This window comes from Artemia franciscana, chromosome 12, assembly GCF_032884065.1.
Source record: "Artemia franciscana chromosome 12, ASM3288406v1, whole genome shotgun sequence".
NCBI lineage: Eukaryota > Metazoa > Arthropoda > Branchiopoda > Anostraca > Artemiidae > Artemia > Artemia franciscana.
Window position 1 is genome coordinate 42,543,785 of NC_088874.1, and position 20,882 is coordinate 42,564,666.

The window sequence follows — 20,882 nt, forward strand, 5'->3', positions numbered from 1 at the left end:
GCTGATATACTGAATATAGTTGTGGAGTCGTAAAGGGAGTTTACACAGCTGGAATTTTAATTGGCACTAATCGAGTAATCGGGTAGTAAGTCCCGTAATCGGGTAGTAATTCTGTTTGTGGCAGTATTTTAAAATCACGCGATTGTTTATTCCATTTCCATATAGATTTTTAACAATTAAGCCTCAATATTCGATTAATTGTACTTTGTTTTCTTTCAGCAAGCAATGTCTACTATGGATCCATTGTTGGCGCAATTCTGTTACTCATTGCAAGCATTTTTCTCGTGATTGCTGTAAGAACTGTAAGTAAATCGGTTTACAAACAGATACCCCTCAGTAAGAAGCACTACATACGTGGGTTGCAGACTTGGGATTATGCATACTGGTTTTAATTATGTACGGGAAGAGAGCTGTGTTCCCTTCTGGCCCAGTAAACCCCTCCCCCCAAAACAGTCCAAGTTAAAATATTTCACCCATTTTACTTTTTATATTGTCCCCACATTTTTTTATTAGGGGAGGGGGGTTCTGAAGACTATGGATCGGCCCTTGAAATCTGAGCTTTAAAAAAATGCATACGAGGTTGTTCTCAGGTTCAGCCTTAGTTCACACGCACTGAGCACATTGAACGTATTTCAAAAATTGTGAGTCTTATTTGTTTAAAAATCCTGTTCCTTTCTTTCTTTTTGTTTATTTTGAAAATTCCTGCTCTTTCTTTTTCTTATGCAAAAATACATACGAGGTTGCTCCGAGCTTCAGCCTCAGTTTACACCCACTGAGAATGTTAAATGTATTTCAAAATTCATGAGCCTTATTTAATTCAAAAACCTGTCCTTTGAAAATTTCTGTTCTCTTTATTTTTTTATTTGGAAATAAAAAAAATAGAAAACTTAAGCCTTTTAGTTGTCAATAATGTATAGCCTTATTTCCAAGAACGTTAGAACGATCCAGGATCTTTTTTCGAAACGTTTGGCTTGATATCTCCAGCGCCCATCCATACAACAGCTCAATTAAGCAAAAACTGTACAAAGTTTTGTGGAAAAATTGGGGCCTTTGATTAACATCGAACTACGCCACTTACCCCCTTTTTCTGTGTAGTGTTTATTCAGTTACCTACAATAAAACATGCAATTTTGCCCATGGAACAGTAGAAGTTTTTTACTTATATGTACCTATGTTGTAAGAGTTACTTTTACCCCTCCATATCCATCCTCTCTCATCCTTTTAACTTGATGTGATCGTGAGAGTGATCTAGCTAGATTACCTACCAAAATAGGCAATAAGTTTGATATCGATAGTGAAGCTGCTAGAAGAAACCAGTTGTTCTAAGGCCTGACTCGACTGTTTCTGCCAATTTTTGTTCTACTCTTCTTGGTGTCGTTTCCAGGACCAAAATGCCCTACCAAAAAAAAAAAAAAATAATCGTGAGGCCGATAATCAGATGGTTTTCAGAGGGTATGGACAAGAAATTTAAAATATCGCCTCTGATACAGAGCCTTTTTTCTGGAAAAACATGGGTCTTTGATTAACATCAAATTCCGTCACTTGTTTACCCCCTTTGTCTGTGTAGTGTTAATTCAGTGAGCTACGATAAAATATGCAATTTTGCCCACGGAACAATAGAGACTTTTTACTTATATATACCTATGTTGTTGGAGTTACCCTTACCTCTCCTTATTTATCCTCTCTCATTCTTTTAACTTGATGTGATCATGCGAGTGATCTAGCTAGATGACCTACCAAAATAGCCAATAAGTTTGATATCGATAGTGAAGCTGCTAGAAGAAACCAGTTGTTCTAAGGCCTTAATAGTGATCTGTCACCAGATCACTATTAAATTTTTGAGTTTTCACATATTAGGGCTAGATTGGAGATACCAAATCAAAAAAAAAGCTAATCGACTTTCAACTCGCTAAATTTTATTGTTTAGCAGATGAATATTTAGAATTTTCACAGTGTTCATCAAATCTTGTTGGATAAATGAAGGTGAAATTTTAGATGTTTACTTTTTCATTTTTAAAGAAAATGAAAGTTTCTGCTTATAATATAACTATAAATATTATCCCCTCTGATCATTGAATGAAGATTTGAATAAATGGAATGAACGAAAAAACTGACTAGCTGTGTTGGTTCCATGTGGCTTGGTGTTGTAATTAGATTTTAGCGGTAGTAGATAACCAGGTAAACATTTCAGAATCAATTTAGAGCCAGGCCACTATTTACTTTTACAAAATAAAAAAAACACAAGTTTTTTTTAGCAGCAAGTAAGGAGCGACATTAAAACTTAAACGAACAGAAATTACTCCTTATGTGAAAGGGGCTGTTCCCTCCCCAACGTCCGCTGTTTACGCTGAAGTTTGACCCTTTCTCTCAACTCTGCTTTTTAAAACAGTAAAAAACTTTAGCGTAAAGAGCGGGACGTTGAGGAGGGAACAGCCCCTTTCATATACGGAGTAATTTCTGCTCGTTTTAATTTCTAATGTCGCTCCTTGCTTTCTGTTAAAAAAACTTGTTTTTTTTTAATTTTATTTCTGCACGTTTTTGAATTGATGCATGTTTTGATTTTTGCTCTCCGAATGTGAATAATTAAAATGAAATTTGCATATTAATTAATTTTTTTTTGCTAAATGGCTTTCTCATAGTTTTTATCGGACGATTTTGAGAAAAAAAGGAGCGGGAGAGTAGGCCTAGTTACCCTCCAATTTTTCGGTTACTTAAAAAGGCAACTAGAACTTTTAATTGTACGAACGTTTTTATTAGCAAAAATACATGTAACTTACGAACTAACTTACTTAACGAACTTCTGAATCGGTATGTTTTTATTACGTATATGAAGGGGTTCGCCCTCTCATAAAGCTTAAATTTTGTCTCAATTCCTTAAGAATGACCCCTGAATCACAAAGGCCGTAGAATAAATAGTTGAAATTGCTAAAATTACTTTAGCATAAAGAGCGAGGCATTAGGAGGAGGTGAACCCCTCATATGCGTAATAATTTCTGTTCGTTTTAAGTTTTAATGGTGCTCCTTACATTCATTTGAAGAAACTTTTCATATTTATTTTTTCATTGCTCTTTAAAAAAATGCTAAAAAATCCTGCGACCCCTTCATGGAGATTCTCTTCCCCCATGACAACTTCCTCCATGAAAAGTTATCCCCACATAACCCCGTCCTTTCAGCCCCTCCCCCCAACCAAAAAAATTCACCTGAAAGTGTCTGTACACTTTCCAATAACCATTACTATGTGTAAACAATGGTCAAAGTTTGTAACTTGCAGCCCCTCCCACGGGGACTGTGGGGGAGTAATTGTTCCCCCAAAGACATAGTTTTTAGGTTTTTTGACTATGCTGAATAAAATGGCTAAATCAGAAGTTTGATCCGGTGACTCTGGGAAAACATGAGCGTGGGAGGGGGCCTAGGTGCCTTCCAATTTTTTGGGTCACTCAAAAAGGGCACTAGAACTTTTAGTTTCCGTTAGAATAAGCCCTCTCGTGACCTACTAGGACCACTGGGTCGATACGATCACCCCTGGAAAAAAAAAAAAAACACGCATCCATGATCTTTCTTGTGGCAAAAATACAAAATTCCACATTTTTGTAGATAGGAGCTTGAAACTTCTGCTGCATGGTTCTCTGATACGCTGAATCTGGTGGTGTTATTTTCGCTAAGATTCTATGACTTTAAGGGGTGTTTCCCCCTATTTTCTAAAATAAGGCAAATTTTCTCAGGCTCGTAACTTTTGATAGGTAAAACTAAACTTGATGAAACTTATATATTTAAAATTATCATTAAAATGCAATTCTTTTGATGTAACTATTGCTATAAAAATTATGATATTTAGAGTTTCGGTTACTATGAGCCGGGTCGCTCCTTACTACAGTTCGTTACCACGAACTGTTTGATTTGGTGTCTCATAATATGGGTCAGATCAGGGATTATAAAGCAGTTAAAAAAAGAAACACTAATGTAAATCACGCGATTTCTAATTTAGAAGTTTTACCTTTCAGTTTTGAACTGGTTTATTGATTAATTTTAGACAAATGTGTGGTTAATTTTCTTTTTGTTTCTTCGTTTCAGAGACGTTCTATCTATTGTTGGCCATATATGATCCTATCTGCGATTATCATTGTTACCATGATTGTCAATCTCGTAGGAAGTATTTTTGGAGGAGATGGAACTACCGGTGTTATCTCAATTGTCATAATTGGTGAGTAAATCCTTCAGATTTTATTTCAAAAACAGGAAAAGATCAATTTGAGTATCTTTCTTTCATTGTTTTCATTTTGCCGAAGAAGAAAGAAGTGGATTGCTAAGAACAATGTTTGTCGTAAAAAAAAAAAAAAATGCAATGCCTTATCACAAGCTGCAATTCTAGAACAATATCTCAAAAATATTTTTTGGCTAAAGCATAAAAAAGTAAAGAAAAATCCAAATGATACGACTTAGTATATCCTAATTTGCTTTAGTTATTTTTTTTTACTAATTTATTTTATTTATTTATTTAATCTATTTGGTTTGTTTATTTAATTAATTTTATATTTATCTTCTTATTTTTTAATTTTAACTGATCTGGAATTTTTTTTAATTTATTTGATTTTGAAAGCTCCATTTTTGAATGACATGAAACGACTTCAGTTGATATATTTGGTGAGTTCATCGTGCTAATATTGTCTAAAAAGAGAAAAAATTCACTAGAATAGTTGTTTTTGCATGCCTAGATCACTCATTAAAAATTGTCTAGAGGTACCCTAAGCATTAATGAAGTGAAATTTTTACGCGCACATGCTACTTTATTCACCCTAAATACTTTGACAGTATTTTTTTATTTTTTATTATTTTTAATAATGTAATATTACAGTAATATAATAGTATTATAATATAATAATATAAATTAATTATAATTTATATAGTAAGTTATATAATTACTATATAATTATCATATAATTATAATATTATATAATTATATATTATTATTATTATTATTATTATTATATAATTTTATTATTATATGTTATTATTATTTTTGTATTATTATATTATTATTATATATTATTATATTATTATATATACTATATAATTATTATATAATTATAATTAATTACAATTATAAGTGGTAATTAATTATAATTAAAAATAATATTTTATATATTATTTTTGATACGTCGGTGGCAAATAGAAGCCACTTAACTCGACAGATTTTTCATTGTTGTTTTCCATCGAAATCTGCATCGATTTCTGCTTCACTCTTCATTGGTGTATAATGCCAACGGTGTAAATGAAGGACAAATCACGGATCACCTGTCACAATTAAAAGTGCAACATATACCACTTTGGTCGGAAATGAGTTATGTACATGTCGTGGGTAAACTCTACACGAAGAATCGAAATGTGCAGTCAGATTTGTCCTCTCTTGTACCGTTGCAATGGTATAAAAGGACGTACGCCAGTTTTGACAGAAGGAGAATATCTTGTGGAGCTATAATGACATTTGTTAAGGAAAAGGGGGACATACGCCAAAAATGGATTAATTTGGAATAAGCTCAGAACACTTTTGACAGAAGAGGATTATCTTACCTATAGGAAAAAGGAGACATACGCCATACAATGGAATAATTTTGAATTTGCTCGGAATATTTCAATTTAATTTAAAGCTTTTGTTTATCCCGATTAGTCTCATCTCTCAGAGCGACCACAGCCGACAAACTTTTTCTGTTTTTTGGTTCTCCTGAAAAGTTACCAAAATGGTGTATGTCGAACTTTTAATTATCACAGTTGAGATTTCTGACTTCCAGTTTTACTGGGAGAGGATAAACGGCGCATCTCAAATGCCGATCAGTTTTTTTTCTCATTTTGTTCAAGAAGAATGAATTAAAAAAAAGAGTGAAAATTAAAGAATTTTCTGCTTTGTTTTAGCGGGGCTGTACAAAATCCAAATTTGTTCCCCGGAGAGAGACTGAATCTAAATTTGACCGAAAATTAACACATTTTTGTTTTACCATATTTTCTTTAGAGCAGTGCGTTTATCCACGTTAAAAAATTCATTTCTAACATGACAGTTTCGTTATCAGACTCAAGTTAAATTTATGAAAACGAGGGACACAGTTTTTGTTGTTAAACAACATTATTAAATTTAATAATAGATAATCTCTATTCCCAGAGGCAGATGAAATAATACATCAAAGGTTTACCCAATACTATCAATTTCTACACTTTAAAATAATGGCGTGTATATCTCTATTCCTTTAGATGCTGTTACTTACTTACCTTTATATGACTTACCAAATTTGCCTACACAATTTTAATATGTTATTGACCAAATCTAGAACCTGGAATGGGAATATGCTATAATTTACTACGAACAATACGTTACGAACAATTTGCTACGAACAGCGAATAGTAACACATTGATTTGGCAAAGAAATATCACAGTATCTAGAAGAGTCAAATTTGAGATTTTTCTGTCAAATGTCTGAAATAAGTCTGAAACTACGATAAAAAAAAAAAAAAAAAATGTTGTGTGGTGGTATTCGAGTAGTTTTTGTGAATACGGGTTGACGAGGTGAAATGTGCTTCACTGTTCATCGGTGTATAGTGTCAACGATGTGAATGAAGGACAAATCACAGATCAGCTGTCACAATTAAAAGTGCGACATATACCACTTTGGTCGAAAATGAGTTATGTAGCCTACGTGTCGTGAAAAAAAGTAAAAAAAAGTGATTGTTCATAGTGATGGGCTGTAAGTATTTTATTTTAGATTTTAGACAATGGCGACTTCAATGGTGAATTTTTATTTTTGGTCAGACGCCATTTTCAAGGGTTTAGATAAATTTGTTCTATATGTGTTTTTAAAAGTGTTTTTTTTTTTATGTATTTTAGTTATGTACGTACGTGGCTGCTATGTGGCCAAGATTTTGCCTACTGGATTATTTTTTTCCTCTTCTTCGTCTTTAATTTTATAAAAAGTCTAATTCAGACCCGTTAGCGGTCAAAACACGCTTCAAACCCGGTGCCTGAAAAAAAAAAACAACAACTCTGGTTATTAAAAACTCGAAAAACCATGGTGAAATTTATGGTTTGAAGTGTTAAGTTCGAAATTTCTCCGTTTGTCCGAAATAGATGATTTTTTTCTATTATGAGCTTGATTTCTTAGACTCTCATAGCCCAAAATTGATGGGTTGCTATGTTAAGTTTTTTTTTTTTTTTTGCCTGGAGCAGATGATTTAGGCTTGTGCGAGGTTCAAAAGTAGAGCAAAACTGTTGCGAGTTGAAAGTAGAAAATCAAATATCACAGTATATAGAAGAGTCAAATTTGAGATTCTTCTGTCAAACGATTAAATAAGCCTGAAACTACAATAAAAAATTTGTTGTTTGGTAATATTCGAGTAATTTTTGTGAATACAGGTTGACGAGGCTTAAATCGAACAAAGCTTAGGGTTTGTTCCTGCTTCATGTGGACAATTGGTTTCAGGCACTATATTCATCAGTTTCATCAGTTATGTTTTTATTGAAATTGCTGTTTTATCAGCAGTTTCAGGCTGATATTCCTATTTCATAAATCTTATTGCCATTTTTCTTTTAATGTCGACATTCCTTTCCTCAAGCTGAATGCTTAACAAAAAAAGCAACATGTTAACATCACAAAAATTTATTTATTTTGAATTAGATTAATGGGCTTTGATTTGGGAAGGTGAATTTTTCAAACACTTCGTGATAACGAACTGTAACTAAGGAGCGACCTAGCTCAATAATAACCGAAACTCTAAAAAACGGAACTTTGATACCAATAGATACATCAAATGAATAGGATTTTTATTTTGATTTTAAACATATAAGTTGCATCAAGTTTAGTCTTATCCATCAAAATCTACGAGCCTGACAACATTTGACGTATTTTCGAAAAAGGGAGAAACACCCCCTAAAAGTAATAGAATCTTAATAAAAATCACACCATCAGATTCAGCGTATTAGAAAACACGGCTGTAGAGGTTTCAAGCTCCTATCTGCAAAAATGTGGAATTTTGTATTTTTTGCCAGAAGAAAGATCACGGATGCGTGTTTATTTGTTTTTTTTTTCCCAGGGGTGATCGTATCGATCCAGTGATCCTAGAATTTCTCGAGAGGACTCATTCGAACGAAAATTAAAAAGTTCTAGTGCCCCTTTTAAGTGACCAAAAAATGGAGGGCAACTAGGCCCTGTCCCACGCTCATTTTTCCCAAAGTCACCTGAGAAAAATTTTGAGATGGATGTTTTGTTCAGCATAGTCGAAATATCCAATAACTATGCCTTTGAGAACAACTTAATCCCCCACAGTCCTCGGGGGAAGGGCTGCAAGTTATGAACTTTGTCCATTGTTTACATATAGTATCGGTTATTGGTAAGTATACATACTTTTTCAGGAGCATTTTTTGTGGTTGAGGGGAAGGGTCGGGGGGATTGGGTTATGTGGAAGTATTTTTCCATGGAGGAAGTTTTCATGGGGGAGGAGAATTTTCATGAAACTGGATTTCCCAGCATTATTTAAAAAACAATCAGAAATCAAATAAAAACAAGTTTTATCAACTGAAAGTAAGGACTAACATTAAAACTTAAAACGAACAGAAATTACTACGTATATGAGGGGCTTCTCCCCCTCGTCAATACACCACTTTTTGCGGTAAAGGATTTTAGTAATTTCAAAAGAGCTGTTTATTCTAATTAAACGGCCTTTGTGATTCAGGGGTTATTCTTAAGGCCGTGATTAAGTGAACTTGAAAACATCGAGCTTCAAAATTGAAGTTAGGTTAGCCTTCTGTCTTTTAATTCTCTAGAGACCGTCGATTGTCAAAACTTCAAATAGCACCAATTATCAAGTCTAGTGAAAGATTTTGATAGACAGCCTCCTTTGGCGAGATGCTTTAGCCGAGAAATAGTAATATATTTGGCTGTGGCTTGCAAAGCTTGGGTACCGACCAAGGGAGAAGAGAAAATGAGCAAAAGAGCACTATCATTCTCAAGTACAAAATGCCCATGTATATGCAACTGTGACGGCATGCATAGAGTGCATTTTAAAATTTATTGTTTTTTTCCACTTTTTTCCTAGGGATAGGCTATTTAAAATACCTCAGTTGATTAATTCGAAACTAAACACCGAACTTAGTTGAAAGCTTTCTTCGAGGATTCTTAGAAAACCAAAGGTTTCTTACAAATTAAACTAAAAAAAATGACTGAAAGTAAGGAGTGAAATCAAAACTTAAAACGAACAGAAGTTACTTCGTATATGAAACGGACTGCTTCCTCGTGAACGCCCCGCTCTTTACGCTGAAGTTTTTTACTGTTTTAAAAAGTAGAGTTAAGAGAAAGAGTCAGACTTTAGCGTGAAGAGCGGGGCGTTGATGAGGAAACAGTCCCTTTCATATATGAAGTAATTTCTGTTCGTTTCATGTTTTAATGTCACCCCTTACTTTAAGTTAAAAAACATTTGTTTTTGTTTAATTTAATTTCTGAACGTTTTTTAATCAATGCATGTTTTGATTTATGCTCTCCGCAGATGAATAATTAAAACAAAATTTGTATATTTATTTTTTTTTGGCTAAATGGCTTTCTCATAGTTTTGATGGAATGATTTTGAGAAAAAAAGGAGCGGGGAAGGAGGTCTAGTTGCCCTCCGATTATTTGGTTACCTGAAAAGGCAACTAGAACTTTTAATTTTTTACGAATTTTTTTTATTAGTAAAATTATTAGTAAAAATAAATTTTATTAGTTAAAGATATACGTAACTTACAAATTAGCTTACGTAAGGAACTTCTGTATTCTCATATTTTTATTACATATGTTCACCCCCCTCGTCAGTACCTCGCTCTTCACGCTAAAGCTTAAATTTTGTCCCGATTTCTTAAGAATAACCCCTGAATCACAAAAGCCGTAGAATAAATAGTTGAAATTTCTAAAAATACTTTAGCGTAAAGAGCAAGGTATTAGGAGAAGGTGAGCCCCTCATATGCGTAATAATTTCTGTTCCTTTTAAGTTTTAATGCTGCTCCTTACTTTCAGTTGAAAAAACTTTGCCATATTTATTTTTTCATTGTTTTTTTAAATAATGCTATAAAATCCTGCGCTCCCTTCATGGAGATTTTCTTCCCCCAAAAATAAATTCCTCCATGAAAAGTTCCCCCAGCATATCCATCTTTTCTCAGCCCCTGCCCCCAACCAAATGAAAACGCCCCTGAAAACATCTGTACACTTCCCAATAATCATTACTATATATAAGTACTGGTCAGTGTTTGTAACTTGTAGCCCCTCCCATGGGGACTGTGGGGGAGTAAGTCGTCCCAAAAGACATAGTTATAAGGATTTTCGACTACGCTGAATAAAATGGCTATCTCAGAATTTTGATCCGGTTACTTTGGGAAAAAATTAGCGTGGGACGGGGGCCTAGGTGCCCTCCGATTTTTTTGGTCACTTAAAAAGGGCACTAGAACTTTTCATTTCCGTTAGAATGAGCTCTTTTGCAACATTCTAGGACCACTGGGTCGATTCGATCACCCCTGAAAAAAAAAAATAAATAAACACGCATCTGTGATCTGCCTTCTGACAAAAAACACAAAATTCCACATTTTGGTAGACAGGAGCTTGAAACTTCTACAGTAGGGTTCTATGACTTTTAGGGGTTGTTTCCCCGTATTTTCTAAAATAAAGCAAATTTTCTCAGGCTCGTAACTTTTGATGGTTAATACTAAACTTGATGAAGCTTATATATTTAAAATCATCATTAAAATGCGATTCTTTTGATGTAGCTATTGGTATCAAAATTCCATTTTTTAGAGTTTTGGTTACTATTGAGCCGGGTCGCTCTTTACTTAAGTTCGTTACCACGAACTGTTTGATAAAGTTGGAGGACAAGCAATATAAACAAAGGTATTTTATTTCAAATGACAATACAATTAAGTATGTAAATACAAAGAAGGATAGAATGTAAGGAAAATGAATTTTCCTGTTACCGGTACTAGACGATTAGTCTTATAAGTACGACTCTCGTATTGGAAGCCCCCGTGGAACTCTGGGATCAAAGCATCCATGAAGAATCCTTTTAGCTTGGGAAAAATCTTATCGGTCCAAAAGCCTGGATCGCGGTCTATCTTTTTAATGTAGAAGTCTTTCTGGGTAAAAATCATGAAAAAGCAAGTATCTAGCTGAGCACATTCAAGCTGACATTGTACTAAGTAAAAGTAGTCGTGGCCTCGTTTGAGGTTGACCAGTCCATTCTTTCTAATTTCCATGCAACAGTCCGCCTTAGCCTCTTTTCGATTCTTTATCCACTCGCCTATCCCAAATTTTTCGCAGTTTCGCAGTTGCATACCTCGCTTTGATTTAATTTTCCCCATGGTTTCAGCTTTGTGTGCATAACTTTACGGAAGGCTCCTGACTATTTCTCATTTCTAGGTTTCTTCAGTGCATTGAAATAATTTATGAAAATTTCACGCTCTATTAACAAGCAGCTGATTATACTAGCTTGTCATTTTGGTCTCTAGGGGGAATTATCGGCGATCTGAAACGATTCTTTCTGGCAACCGACTTGTAAAAATTTCAGGTAGCTGAAAATTTTCTATGGGACTGTTAGAAAACAGGAAAATACATCGAAAAATGGTTCCAATCATCTTATAGGTTATTGTCTTCTGCTCATGATAGTACCGATTTTGTTCCAAAAGCAATATCCTTCATAGAGTACACTTGTGAAAAAGACCTAGACATTTTCTAAGATTTCTAAGCAATTAGAGGAAATAGAGCAAAATCCTTTCAAACATTTTGTAGCATCTTCAAGAAGCTATGGCCTGATATTAAAAGCGGCATCTTCCGCCAATGAATACTTGAGTACTTTTTAAATATAAATTTTCAATTTGACATGGGATTTTCGAGTTCCATCATCACTTAATCACGGCCTTAAAGAATTGGAACAAAATTCGAATTTTAGCGTAAAGAGTGAGGTATTTGACGAGGGGACGAACCCCCTCATATTACGCATATGAGGAAGTTGGCCCACTCGTGAATACCTCGCTCTTTACACTAAAATCCGAATTTCGCTAAATAATGGCCGATATAAGCAATAATTTGTTGGTGTTATTTTCCGGCTAATCTTAGCATTTAATCTCATCTTAAGCAGCTTCTTAACTATGATTTTTTATGTAATAATAAACCAAAGATATTGTATGTTTTCGGCTTGTGGTTGTTATTAAATGAAAAAAAAAAAAAAGTTTTTTCCAACTGAAAGTAAGGAATAATATTAAAACTGAAAACGAACAGAAATTACTCCGTATATGAAAGAGGATGTCCCCTCCTGAACGCCCCCCTGTTTACGCTAAAAGTTTTCTATTTAAAAAACAAATCAAATTGTGAGAAAGAGCCAAACTTTAGCTCAAAGAGTGGGGCGTTGAGGAGGGGACAGCCCCTTTCATATACTTAATAATTTCTGTTCGTTTTAAGTTTTAATGTCGCTCCTTACTTTCACTTAAAAAAACTTGTTTTTTATTTAATGCTTATATAGAAGCGTCTCTCAAAGTAGAACGCATTTAGGAGTTTATCACACAGGTCTTTTTTCCTTGAACTACCCACCCCTCCCCCCAGATTATTTTTTCCCTTGATTTATTTTAAATCAAGAAGAGTTAATATGACTAGTTGTCTTCCTGTTTTGTTTTTGTCGCATAAGGTGGAATGGCAACTGTTAATTCTCCCCGAAATGCTTGTTTAGTGCAGTGGCACCAATCTATAAAATATAGGAGGAGGGGCAAATACATATTTAAAATATTAGGATGAGGCAATTTCTTTCAACGAAAATATGTAAAATGGCATTTTTCAATCAATATATTCCCCAAAAGGATATTTTCAAAATCTAGGGGCGGAGAGGGGAATCTAGGACTGGAAAAAAGTATTTCAATTTGTTACAGTTTTTTTTTTTAATAAAAATTTTCTGGCCCACATCAGTAAAAAAAAAAAAAAAATTGCAGAACTAGATTTAGCCTTTGATACTAAACATGTTCTTACTTTTACTTTAAAAAAGACATGAATCCAATTCCATGGCCTTTTGCAAAAAGGGCCCAAGTCCGCTTTTCCTAATTTTAAAGGAGAACAAAATGAAAATAAAAAACGCACTTGGAAAAAATATTTCTCACAAATCAGAATGTAAGAAGCTTAAAACTTTGAAGATTGATTCCCAGTTAACTTTTCAATCGGAATTCGCTGGAAATGTCCAAGTTGCTGAACAGTTTGTTACTTAGAAGACAATGGATTTAAGCTCTTTTTTCCGTTCTTTTGGAAAAAATTATAACTCGGTCAGAATTAAAGATAAGCCCATTTTCAATAGCTCTTTGGACCGTATGCTTAGATTGCTTATTTCATTTTCAGAAAAAAAGTGAATTTAGGCCCTTCTTGCAAAACGCCACGGAATTACACATAGAGGGAGATTTTATGGACTGTGACCTCAGTTATTCATTAGGAAATATTACCATTAAATTTATATTTTCTGTGAAACATTTTGCGAGCCTACATGTGTAACTTCATACCGAAAGGATAATATACTTATATCATTGAATTCACTGGTTTCGGTCAATCTGATTGATCGAGCCGGAACTATAATACTAGTTAGCCTTTTATTAGAGAATGATCCAAACAAGCTTGAATGAATTCTTTATAAAAAAAAGCACTTTTAAAAACCACATATTACGAATGGAATAAAAAGGGGAAAAATACATTTTTAGGCTCTAAAAAATACTTTTGGTATACATATTTCAAAATTTTCTGAATGGTGTGAACTCTTATGCTCAAACTTATAAAAAATTTCTAAAAATTTAAACGTGGTGCACACTTCAGTCAACTGATATCTAACTATTATCATACAAGCACAATTTTATGAATGCTGTGGATGACAAATTCACAGTTCTTTATTTAAGTAAAATGAGCACCATATTTAAATTTTTAGAACTTTTTTTTACAAGTTTGAGTAAAAGAGCTTAAGTAAAACGTGGTAAAAATAGGCGAAATTTCCTCCTTCATATGTATTTACAGCCTGTTTACAGAGTATTTTTGAATATAAAAAAAAAATTGCAAACCAATTTGCAAAAAGTGTAATTCGGAAGATATATAAAGCTGAATCTCAGGTATCGAGTGAAAAAGGAATTGTTAACTCAAACTGAAACCTTACGACTACTCAATAATAAGATACAAAACACTCGTACAGGTAACACACACTTTCATATTACCTTAAGTTGCAACTTAGAGTTATCTAAGAATTTTTGCTTGTGAAGCTCCAGAGACAAGTTGTTTGCAGTGCTAAAATTCATCATTAATTATTTTTAAATGAATTATAATATATAAATTAATATTGAGGACCATTGCACGATCATTGTTATGGAACTGGATCTAGATTTAAAGGGGTTTCAGATACTAAACCAGATGTAACTCCGCGAGCTCCCAAAGATTTTTTTTTCATATTTCACTATAATTATCATGCACTAGCTATTTTTAGAACAATTTTCTATGACAAACTTTTTAACACATGCCTGTTTTCAGCTTTTATTTCAAAAGAGGTTAAACTAATTAAAGACCAACTGAAGGGACTCGGTTTTTCTCCAAATAAAATAGTATCCGATGCTATGTGTGTACCTTAAAAATAAAAGTAAATAAAAGATAGGAAATAATGACGAAGACCACACTGCCTTTCCATAAAAAAAATACAGAAGAGAGAATAATGAGGACTTTTCTTTTCCCAAAACAGTGGAATGAACAAAACCTATTTGAAAATGTCGGCCCTATATCTAAGGGCCTTTGCTGAACACGTCACTTAGGCATAGGGCCGAAATATTCAAATAGGTTTTGTTCATTCACTGTCTTGGGAAAAAAGTCCTCATTATTCTCTCTTCTGTATTTGTATAAAAGATAGGAAATTGCTAACTTTTTTGGCGAACATTTTCGTTCCATAGGGTAGGCTACTTCAAAGTGGCCATATTCACCAATATAATTTGATAATGCCAAAGCACAAAATGCTAACCATACACAATTTCTAGTTATAAATTATAAACAAAGAAATTTAATAAAGGAGCTTGAATTATTATTGGTCGAAGTTTTCACATGCTTTCGTTCCCCAGTAGTTCGGATGCACGTCAATGCAAACGTATACACGGGCTTCAAATTAGGGAAATGCATGAGGGAAGATGTATTTTTAAAAAATGTAGGGGGGGGGGTGTCAAGTTTGTTGTTTTATCGTTTTTTACAAGGTAAATACCAATAAATGTTTTTTTTTTATGAAAATACCTTCATACGTATATATAACACTACTTAATAATTTAGTTGTGTTTAAATTTTGAATCAAATTTTTGGAATGAAAGCAAACTCTTGATAAAATTAGTTACTTTGCATGTAATAGCACATGCAATTCAGTCAAAATACATTATGTACCCTTCAGCTGGTTTCAAGGGCATTCCAAGGAGAAGAGGGGGGGGCGGGGATACTGGGTTTAACCCCTCTACCCTATGCAAATATTTCTGAGAAATTGGCCGTGAAACTCCATGTAAAAACACTATTTCTCCTAAAAAATAAAATTATTGTTCCAACTTTTATATTGGTCTTGAAGATTCGGGTAAAAGACAAATAAGCCTCGCCTGAAGAAAGAATTGCATTTTAAAAGTGTGCAAAGTTGCATATTTCAATAGTCTCTGATTCCGCTTGTCTTGGCAAATGGTATTGGTATTTTGGGATATTTTGGTATACATTTGGTATATTGGCACACATTTGGTACATTGGCATATGGTATTGGTTTAATGGTATATGGTATTCTCTTACCAAACTTGGAGTAATTCCTTTGTAGTATTTGTTTCTCGTTCTTGATGGACTAATTGGTTGATTGGACTATGGTCAGGAATTGCCTCTCACGGTAACATCTCAACTAGACCCAAAGCTCGCCAGGGAGGATCGGTTTGCTACCGTATCCTGTTACTACTTTTCTTTTTTCGGTGTTGCCACGTGTTATTCCCTCGTATTTTTCATGTTTAACTATTTTGTCCTATATTACATATGCTTATAATATGGTGTTAATTAGCCGTTCTGAATTTAGCTTAGTTAAATCCTGCCAGCTTGTTTCTATACTTTGTTTGAATAAACTGGCCTCAGTTTAAATACTGACTAATGTGAATATTTAGTGCGTAACGCAAATTACCGAAATAACGATCTATATGAGACATACAAATCTTGTACTTCTGATTTTGCAAGTTATTATTGTTCAAGCTCAATTTATTAATATAATAATGCGCATAACAAATAAAATACACTGGGTCACCACGGAGAGATAGAGCTCGTGATTGTGGCAACCCGTCAATATTTACAACATAAAGAATATTAGTTGAAGATCCAATGCCCAAGTCCACGGCCCACCACACAAAGCCTGATTGTCTATGCCTAAGTGGTATAGAAACTGAAAGATTGTTCATGACTTTGGTGCTCCTCATATTCCGACGTCTTCAAGAGGAGGCCTACTTAGGGTCACCTCCTTTTCTACTTTTGTTCCATTGTTTTGATGCATTTGCTTTTTTAGTTGGGAAATTTTTATTTTATTTATTTGCTTTCTTTGCATTATTCCACTTCTCGTTTTTATACAGTCGGTTATCAATAAATTTTATTACTGTTAGTACAAGAATTCGTCAATATATTTTCAAAATAACTAATCAAAATACTTTCCAGTCATTGACTCCCTTAACAATGCGTTTAGACTTTTAAAAGAGCCGAACTATGGGTTTCTTGTGGCATTTACTAAAATAATTTTCAAAACGTCAGAAAGCTAGAAGTATTATTAAGTTGATTTTTGAAGTACAGGCGTTCCTCCCTTGTTCCAATTATTTGATTTTTTTCTAATTCTAATATTCAATGCTGCAGTTGGAATCGTGGTTCTATCCTTTTTGAACATCTTGTTGTGGCAAACAACAGAATTACGACAGTAATAAATTTTTTACGTCTTTCACTGTACCAGACCGCTAAAAACTAGTGGCCTAACTCCCTAGTCGACTCTTTGCCGTGGTTCCCCCCCTAGATTTGTCTCTGGCATTTACTATCAAAGTAAATCAGTAGATGGACTTTAAGGAATGGCCCCCCTCTTGAGACCATTCTAAGCGAAGATGCTATCTTTCATTTGTTTATATACACATTTACGCCATCGTTTGAAGTACCAAGGACATGAAAACGGAAACGTATTTTACCCCTATCCCCAACTTCGGTGCATTTATACCTGAAACCCGGGATTTTTTACGATTTTTCTTTTGGTTATTATCAAGTATCAGTATCTGCTATCTTTACGTTTGATGTGATTATTCATTTTAATTTCTGTCCTTTTTGAGCTTAATTTATTCTTTGGTAGAATAAATCTAGTTGTTGTTAGTTTCTATTATTATGGGACTTCAGTTCTGCTCGTCTTAAGTCTCAATATAGTTCTTTACTTTTCTTTGAAAAACTTCTTTGCAAGTTTTATAAACTAATTTCATTTGATTTTTGATTGCCGAAGTTTTATCATTAGCTAGTATTATGAATATTTCTTCAAATTTTCTGGTCTTCAGCATATGAAATAAAATATCGGATTCAAAATTGCAAAACACTACATTTATTAGCGTCATTCCCGCTAGACAACAACGGTGGCCACATCGAGCCATGGGTTCAATGAATATTCCAGGAAATAAAGGATACAATAAACCTATAAATATTTTGTTATTCTTATATCATTATATTATATCATTATTATATTATAAAAGGTAAAAAGGTAAAGGATACGGCATTAGACTTTACAGTCCCTACCGGCGGTGCTGATCTCCGTTTCTTAGCCCTTCAGCCAGGAAGTGGCTGATACTATACTATTATATCAGTATCAGTATAGTATACTATTATATCAGTATCAGTATAGTATAGTAATACTATACTATTATATCATATACGTCCTGGCCGAGTGGGTTGGTGCGCTGGATTCGGGATCCCTTGTCTGAGAGGACGCGGGTTCGAATCCCAGTGTTACCCAATTCTTCAGTTTGGGACGAGGGTCAGTGGCGTGACTCTGTAAGCTTAGCCAGAGTCGACCCAGCTCTAAATGGGTACCTGGAGAAATCTGGGGAAGGTAAACAGGAAGGGTGTGCGAAAGCACAGGATGGCTGGCCCCCAACCCCCCATTGCACTTCCTGGCTGATGGGCCAAGAAACGGAGATCAGCACCGCCGGTACGGACTGTAAAGTCTAATGCCGTATCCTTTACCTTTTTTTTTACTATTAAATTATTATATTATATTATAAACTAATTTAAATAAATTTTATAAATAAAATTATATTAATAAACTAAATATTTTGTTATTTGGTTATTATTATATCAAGTTTTTTTTTTGGCGCAAATTCTCCCCTTTGTTGCCACATTTGAACCGTGAAAAGAAACAAGCGGAAACTTTTCTTGTTTACAAACAAGCCTAACAAAACGGTTGCAACGCTCAATTTATCTACAGCTGATCGTCGAGTAATACAACAATTAATAGGATGATACAACCGTGATATTTACCTTGACTATTGAAAAAATATAGGCTAGTGGAAATATGAAAAAATTAAGTAGTAAAAGTGGCATTTAAAAGAAAAATTAGGATTCTATTGATATGTCAGTAGACAATTAAAGGGACAAACATAAGAAAATAGAATAGCCTAATTGGTCTTTCTAAAAAGATGTTTATGTAGCTAAATTAATTAACTAATAATTTGAAGTTTTTAATCTTGAATAAAGTTACTAATATTCATATTAATAACTTAATTAATGGCAGATTTTGTCTTTTGCTAAAGCAATCAGGAAAGTTCCACGTCTTGAGCTACATAATGCCATATCCTTTTCGTTCATTTTATGCTTATTTTCTACACACGTTCCTTACTTTCAAACTTAGCGCCCTCTCAGCATAAAAAAGCCTACTTCGTATGGACGTTTTTTCATCAAAAACTGAATTCCGGGGTTTTCTTAATTTTTTAAAAACGTATATGGTTGTGTAAGTTTCACATAACTAATTTATTAATACTAATTTCAGACTCAGATTTCACTTTTAAAGTCCTTGGTACTAAAAAACAAGGTAAAAAAGGAAAAGAATAGGGCATGAGACTTTACAGTCCCTACCGGTAGTGCTGATCTCCGTTTCTTAGCCCTTCAGCCAGGAAATACAATGGGGGGTTGGGGCCAACCGTCCTGTGCTTTCGCACACCCTTCCTGTTAACCTTCCCCAGATTTCTCCAGGTCCCCTTTTAGAGCTGGGTCGACTCTGGCTGAGCTTACAGAGTCACGCCACTGACCCCCGTCCCAAGCTAAATATTTGGGTACACGAGTATTCGAACCCTCGCCCTCTCTGACAAAGGATCCTGAATCCAGCGCACCGATCCACTCGGCCATGACTTAAAAACAAGGGAAGGATAAATGGTGTCTTTACAATTGCCAATGGTCCTGTCTTTTATATAGATTCCTTATTGCAAATTACTAATATTACTATTTTAATACAAGTTACTAAGCATATTTTATTTTCTAGGACTGGAAATCTACTTCTTTCTCGTTGTAATAAGCTTCTACAAAAATCTGAATGGAACTGTCATCGTTAGCAACGCTTAAAGTATCGTAATTTTGCAAAATCACCATTTGTTCTTAAATATAGTGTTTTAAAACTTCATCATAAGTATTTAAAAGAAGAATTTTCTAACATTTTGACATTGAACATTACCTATATGGGTGGTTTTTTTGTTTTATTTTTTTAGATTTTTTATTTGGCTTAAATAAGTGTTAGAATCTACTATCACATTCTAATGAAAAGTAGTAGAGCTGAAAGATTAAAGGAATTAAAAAATATGAAATAAAAATCTCGATAACACGGATCAATTTGTAACAATATAACCTTTTCCACATTAAAATAAAGTTTTACATTGTGTTACGGGCAAAAACCTACCAATGGTTTTGACTCGTTATCTTTATATTTTCTTTTATAAATTATTGGGAAAACGAAAAAGTCTAAAAAAGTTAAAATAAGTCTAAATATCATACGTGCTAATTACGTTACAGATCTTTGTGTTAAATACATATATTATTATCGAATATAAATATGCGAAACATTATACAAGTTAATATTTCTGCACTTCAGCTGGAAAATATTCTTTTTTACTTTGTTAGAGAAATTCTGTAGATTGAGAATTCACGAACCCCCCTCCCCTCCCCAAAGGGCTATTTTTGTCATTTCTTTGCTGTCTGGTTTATAATACTAGAGTACCTTGATATGTGTGTGTGTGTGTGTGTGTGTGTGCTTAACCCAGCTTGGAGCGTTTTGTTTTTACTGCCAGAGGCGCCTACGAGGACTGCCTTATCTGATTCTTGCTTTGCTAATGAGTGCCTTTTTTTCACCGTGAAGTTTTTCTCTGATTACTCAAAATTTTTAACAAATAAATCGTCTGTTTTGAATTGCACTTGTATCTAAATCACTAGGCTCCAGATTATTTTTCTGCATTTGCCAAATATGACGGGAAGCACAGCACTGCTTGGAGACTTAATGGTACAACATAAAATTCAAAGGGTGGAATTTATAGAAATATAAATAAGAATAAAGACAAGATTTTGCAACATTTTGCAGTCAGGTTTTGCCGTTAACCCGATTAACCCTCCCCTTTTTTTAGTCTCACCCCCTTTTTCTTAGAGCAAACTAAATAGCAAAAACTAGCGACAATCTGAACCTTTTCATTGTTCTATCTCTGTGCAGCAACAAAAATCACTGATAATTACCTTTAGTCAAGGTCGTATCCAGGGGAAGGGGGACCGAGTTTGACCCCTTCTCCTGAAATTTTTGTCCAACTCATAGAAACGTATCAAAAATGCACATATACAAATTTTTGA

The 20,882-nt window shown here is 34.0% G+C and overlaps 1 protein-coding gene across 4 annotated transcripts in view; it reads left to right on the top strand.

The window, feature by feature from the left end:
* The window catches only part of LOC136034152 (uncharacterized), a 91,502-nt gene extending 71,049 nt beyond the window's left edge, over window positions 1-20,453 (top strand). For 3 of the 4 annotated variants that reach the window (XM_065715333.1, XM_065715335.1, XM_065715336.1), the window contains 3 exons: window positions 220-302; window positions 4,072-4,201; window positions 19,537-20,453. In XM_065715333.1, coding sequence (XP_065571405.1) covers window positions 220-302; window positions 4,072-4,201; window positions 19,537-19,616 — 293 coding nt within the window. In that variant the 3' untranslated portion in view covers window positions 19,617-20,453. The remainder of the gene's footprint in view (window positions 1-219; window positions 303-4,071; window positions 4,202-19,536) is intronic. The other variant, XM_065715332.1, reaches the window with a different exon arrangement.
* Window positions 20,454-20,882: the final 429 nt, after the last annotated feature.